At 49.7% G+C, this 5,535-nt stretch overlaps 1 protein-coding gene across 1 annotated transcript in view; it reads right to left on the bottom strand.

Annotated features, from left to right (window-relative positions):
• The window catches only part of LOC107118484 (maestro heat-like repeat-containing protein family member 2B), a 131,178-nt gene extending 125,928 nt beyond the window's left edge, over window positions 1-5,250 (bottom strand). Inside the window, exons 1-2 of the mRNA XM_015420841.1 lie at window positions 5,143-5,250; window positions 829-921 (exon numbers count right to left, since the gene is read on the bottom strand). Of these exons, the coding sequence (XP_015276327.1) occupies window positions 829-921; window positions 5,143-5,250 (201 nt within the window). The remainder of the gene's footprint in view (window positions 1-828; window positions 922-5,142) is intronic.
• Window positions 5,251-5,535: the final 285 nt, after the last annotated feature.

Raw genomic sequence — 5,535 nt, 5'->3', positions numbered from 1 at the left:
CAGGTGCAAGTGGAGGAGTGGGGAATCAAACCCGGTTCTCCCAGATTAGAGTCCGCACACTTAACCACTACACCAAACTGGCACAGGGCCTACTGTTTTCAGAGGGCCGAGTCCTACTTGAGATTGGAGTTCCATCATGGAAGCTCCAGATGTGCAGAAAAGGGTCTGTGGCTGAGCCTCTGCTCAGCATGCAGAAGGAAGTGATGGGAAAGACCTCAGCTTGACACCTTGGAGAGCTGCTGCCAGTCCAAGTAGACAATACTGACCTTGATGGACCAAGGGTCAGCACAAGGCTGCCTCATTTGTTCGTGTGACAGCGGGCAAAGTTTAATCACTACACCAAACTACACCAAACTTTCAAGGACAGCTCTTGTCAGAACTATGGCTTGCACAAGGTCATCCAGCAGCAGCAAGTGGAGGAGTGGGGAATCAAACCTGGTTCTCCCAGATTAGAGTCCGCACACTTAACCACGACACCAAACTACACCAATCTTTCAAGGACAGCTCTTGTCAGAACTGTGCCTTGCCCAAGGACATCCAGCAGCTGTAAGTGGAGGAGTGGAGAATCAATCCCAGTTCTCCCAGATTAGAGTCTGCACACTTAACCACTACACCAAACTACACCAAACTTTCAAGGACACCAGACTATGGTAACATGAGTTTCTTCGGTCTGCTTCAGAGTCTGAGGAGAATGAAGTTCCGTTCTCTTAGTCATTTTGCCTGAATCTGACGAAGTGAGCAGTGACTATCGAAAGCTCCCGCCCTGCTACCAATTTTGTTAGTCTTTAAGGTGCTCCTGGACTCTTACTATTTTCTGCCTTCTCTTACCTGTTTGAACACAAAGTCACAGACAGCCTGGAAGGTCTTCTTTGGCATCGGCGGCTTGCACTCCTCACAGATGTCCAAAAAAAGGCGGAGCCTCTGAAAACAGGACATGATGTTTGTACAGATAAACAGCAATAATAGGTAGGCAAGTGGCCAACTGAGGAATGACCGGAGGGAGAGCAGAGTGAGGATAGCGGCCCGTGTCCCGTTATTTTGCTCTGCTACAGTTTCCAAGTTGGGCTTAGGAAACTCTTGGAGATTTGGGGTCTGGGGAGGACAGAGTTTGGGAAGGGCAGTGATGTGACATCACATCCTGGTCAGACCTTCTCCACTTCCAGTGAGGTCACTTCCTTCCATCAACATCAATGATGTGACATCACATCCTGGTCAGACCTTCCAACTCCTCCCCCTCCAGCGAGGTCACTTCCTACCATCAAAATCCAAATGTTGAATTTCCACTTCATATCACCCCCCCAACTTTTTCCTCGCACCTTACAGTACTCATACACTTCTGTATACATCTGTCCTCTGTGTCATACTAACCCCTGATCCTGAAAACTTCTGCTGTTATAACTAGCTGCTGTCCAATTATGTTAAAAGCAAAAATGATTACCTTTTTTTTTTGTTCAGTCGCACAGTCGAGTCCGACTCTTTGCGACCCCATGGGCCAGATCACGCCAGGCCTTCTGGTCTTCCGCCGTCCTCTGAAGTTTGCTCAACTTCATGCTCGTTGTATCTATGACACTGTCTAACCATCTCATCCTTTGCCGTCCCCGTCTTCTTTGGCCTTCAATCTTTCCCAGCATCAGGGTCTTCTCCAGTGAGGGCTCCCTTCTCATTGGGTGGCCAAAGTATTTGAGCGAGAATAGTTATATAGACACCAAATAAATTACAAATCTATAATGGAGCCTCTGAATATATTTTTTTAACTATTATCTTAGAAAGACATACCAACCAGTGTTCCCTCTAAGCTGACTTAGTCTGTGCTAGCTCACAGTTTTTTAGCCTCTGGCTCACACATTTTTGTCTTAGCTCAGGAAGGATGGCTCCAGAGCAGACTAATTTATGCAGGAGCCAAATCGGTCACTCACAACTTTAATGCCAGTAGCTCATACAGTAGAATTTTTGCTCACAAGACTCCACAGCTTGGAGGCAGCATTGATACCAAACAGGGGTCATTTCGTAGAAAAAGAGCCAGGGGAACTCATTAGCATAACTCATTAGCATATGCCACACCCCCTGACATCAGGGGCTCGGCGGTGGACCTGCAAGGCCAGCGGGAGTGCGAGGAAGCCCTGCCAAGGCCCTCCCTGGCCCCAGGCAGGCAGGGGTGGGGAGAGACGGGGAGGAAGCAACAACTCTTCTTCTGCCTCCTCCTGGCTGAATGAGGGCTGGAAGCGGGGCGGCCAGAAGCAGGGGGCGGGGCTTCGTTATGTGCCCCGCCCCCCTGCACCTCACCCGGGGGAACTGCGTTCCCCCACGTTCCCTCGCGTTCCCCCCCGAAATGACCTCAGATACCAACATAGGTTTTAAAAAGACACACCTTCATAGATTTATAACAAAAACCATGTATAAACAATAACCGTTTCATGGGTAGGCTCACTGTAGAATCCCGTTTCAAATATTCTTTGTCAAAGTTTGAACTGCTAAAAGTCTTCTTAAAGTTTTCTTATTACTGGCCGCATCCCCACAGTCTGTTTGAAAACAACATAAATCTTCATAAGACCTACGCTGGCATGTCTTTCTAAGATAATGGTAAAAAATTTTCAAAGGCTCCATTATAGATTTATAGTTTATTGGGTATCTATATAACCAGGAGTCATTTCATAGAAAAAGAGCTGCAGGAGCTCATTAGCATACCCAATAAGCTATTAGCATAATAGCTAATTAGCATATGTCACACACCCTGATATCACTGGAAATTATGTCAGAAGGGGAAGCAAAAGGGGGGAGACATCTTCAAAAGCCTCCCCTCCCCTTCCCCAGCTGAGAAGGGGTTTAAAGTTTAAACCTCTTCTATCTTCACTCCCCCCCGGCCACCTTGGCAGGCTGGCTCGGGAAGGGGAGGCTTTTGAAGATGCCTCCCCCCTTTTTGCTTCCGCAGCCAGCGTGCCAAGGACGGCTGAGGGGGGGAAGCAACGAGAGAAGGGGTTTAAAGTTTAAACCCCTTCTCTCTGGAGTCACACCACAGTGGCAGCGCAATCTTTCCATTGTATTCTATGGATACAATGGAGAGATCGTACCGCTGCTGCGGCACGATTCTAGACTGAAGGAGCTTGGGGGAGGGGTCAGAGAGCTGAGGGCGGGGCTTGCTGCCACCGGGGCTGCCGGAGTGGTGCTCCGGCAAGCTCCGGCCACAAACGACCCCTGTATATAATTATTCTCTACGGTAATCATTTTTGCTTTGTATATGTACTACATCTGTAGTTCTCCTGTTTTTGCTGGTCCATAGAATCATAGAATGTTAGAGTTGGAAAGGATCTTGCAAGTCATCTAGTCCAACCCCCTGCACTTTGCAGGAGCATAGCTGAAAGATAGCCCTGCAACATACCCAAAAGATGGTCGCTCAGCCTCCGCTCAAAAACGTCCAGCGAAGGAGCCTCCACCACCTCCCGAGGCAGACTGTTCCACTGCTCAACCACTTACAGTTAGGAAGTTTCTCCTGATATTTAACCGGTAACGACTCCTTTGTCATTTCCACGCATTAGACCTAGTCTTGCAATCCGGAGCAAGAGAGAATAGATCCGCTCCATCTTCTACATGACAGCCCTTCAAATACTTGAAGACTACAATCATGTCCCCTCTAAGCCTTCTCTTTCCCAGGCTAAACAGACCCAACTCTTTCAGCCTTTCCTCGTAAGACTTGGATTCCAACCCTCTCACCATCCTGGTTGCCCTCTTCTGGACACGCTCAAGCTTGTCAACATCCTTCCCGAAATGTGGTGCCCAAAACTTGACACAGGACTCCAGGTGAGGCCTGACCATAGCGGTTATGTTCAACATAAGAAAATACCTCTCAAAAGTCTCTTGAGGTTTCTTTTCTCAGAAAAATCCACTCTGAAGGCCCATAGGAGGACGCCAGTCAGTGGCAGTCCCTTGGGGGGGGACATTTGGAGTGGGTAGAGACTGGGGGAAATGACATCACAGCGTTGCGCAATGCTGTAGACCCCTAACACCTATGGTTTTTAACCATAGAGTTTGCAGGAATTCCTAGAGTGGTACATGACGCACTGGCATCATTCACCCCCCCCCCCAGGTTTGGCTCCTGTTGCCACCACTGCGGCCCGACTCCAAAGTTTAAACCCCTTTTCTCTTTGCTTGCCCGCCCCCAGCCCGCCTTGGCCGGCCAGCTGGGGAAGCAAAAGGGTGGGGGGGTCACGATCTGGGCTGTGCTACCAGAGGCCTACTAGGCCCAGGGAGCCTGGCTAGCAGTAGGTGAGGCTGGGCCTACAACTCCCAGAAGTTCCTGAGAGGTTGCTCCATTGAGACCTGGAGCAGCATGGGTAGAAGAAGAAGTAGAAGAGATTGGATTTATATCCCACCCTTCACTACCCAAAGGTGTCTCAGAGCGGCTGACAAACTCCTTTCCCTTCCTCTCCCCACAGCAGGCACCCTGTGAGGTGGGTGAGGCTGAGAGAGCTCTTGACAGAAACTGCTCTTTTTTCAAGGACAGCTGTGCCAGAACTATGGCTTGTCCAAGGTCATCCAGCAGGTGCAAGTGGAGGAGTGGTGAATCAAACCTGGTTCTCCCAGATTAGAGTCCGCGCACTTAACCACTATACCAAACTGGCTCTCAAACTGGGTAAGAGGGTGTCTGCCATGGTAGGCAACCTGGAAAGCCAATTCCTAACTGTTTGTAGTGTCTTGACAGGTGACGACTGATCCGTTTCTGCTCGTCTCTGTGGTATACCATAGGAGAAGCAGAAGTCCTAGAGCTCGAACTTTTGAGACAGGGCCAAGAAGCAGGTTTCGTCATGACATTTTCGCTTCTCAGAATTAGGAGATTGATCCCACAGGTCTACTCCTTTAATAGTCACACCTTCCTCAGACATAAGGAGACTTCCCCTGACTCAAGACGTGCCGCATTGGTTCTGTGGCAACCTGAGATGTTCTGCTGAAACTTCAGCCTCTTAAGATTTCTGCAAAAGCATCACTATCTTCTGTGTGCATGTTCTGAACTTTGTTGGGGAGAAGCGACTCGGAGGGACAGTCTGCGCTGAATAAGCAGGACTGGGGGGGGACACACTACCCCATGGACCTAGAAAATGAGTGGAAAGGTCACAACGGAGTCGTGAAGAAATAAGGGAGGCCACATACTCTGGCGACAAGGAAGGAGTCCAGACTCCTGCTCACTGCGAGCAGCTGTGGGACGCTCTTGACGAGTTCCTCCTGCTGCTCTTGACGCCGGATCAAAACGCCGAACATGGGCCACAGAGCTTTCACCGACGCCTCCTGAACCTGTGAAGAGGACAGGCGGAAAGAGTCTCCCTGTCGTACCCCATAATGGTGCTTGCCTGACCTTGTCAGTGTCGGCATGTGGATAATGAATGCCTTAGCAAGACTGCAGCCTGTTAGACAGATTATGGCCGCGGTCACACAGAGCAGTAGCCACGTTTACGGAGCATTAGCCACGTTACTGAGACGGATGATAGGCGGATTTTCCAGGCACAATCACACCACAACATCTGCGAAGCGTAGAGCTCCCGTGGG

Source organism: Gekko japonicus, unplaced genomic scaffold (genome assembly GCF_001447785.1).
Source record: "Gekko japonicus isolate JY-2015 unplaced genomic scaffold, Gekko_japonicus_V1.1 scaffold495, whole genome shotgun sequence".
Lineage (NCBI taxonomy): Eukaryota > Metazoa > Chordata > Lepidosauria > Squamata > Gekkonidae > Gekko > Gekko japonicus.
This window is presented reverse-complemented; position numbering and strand designations above follow the sequence as displayed.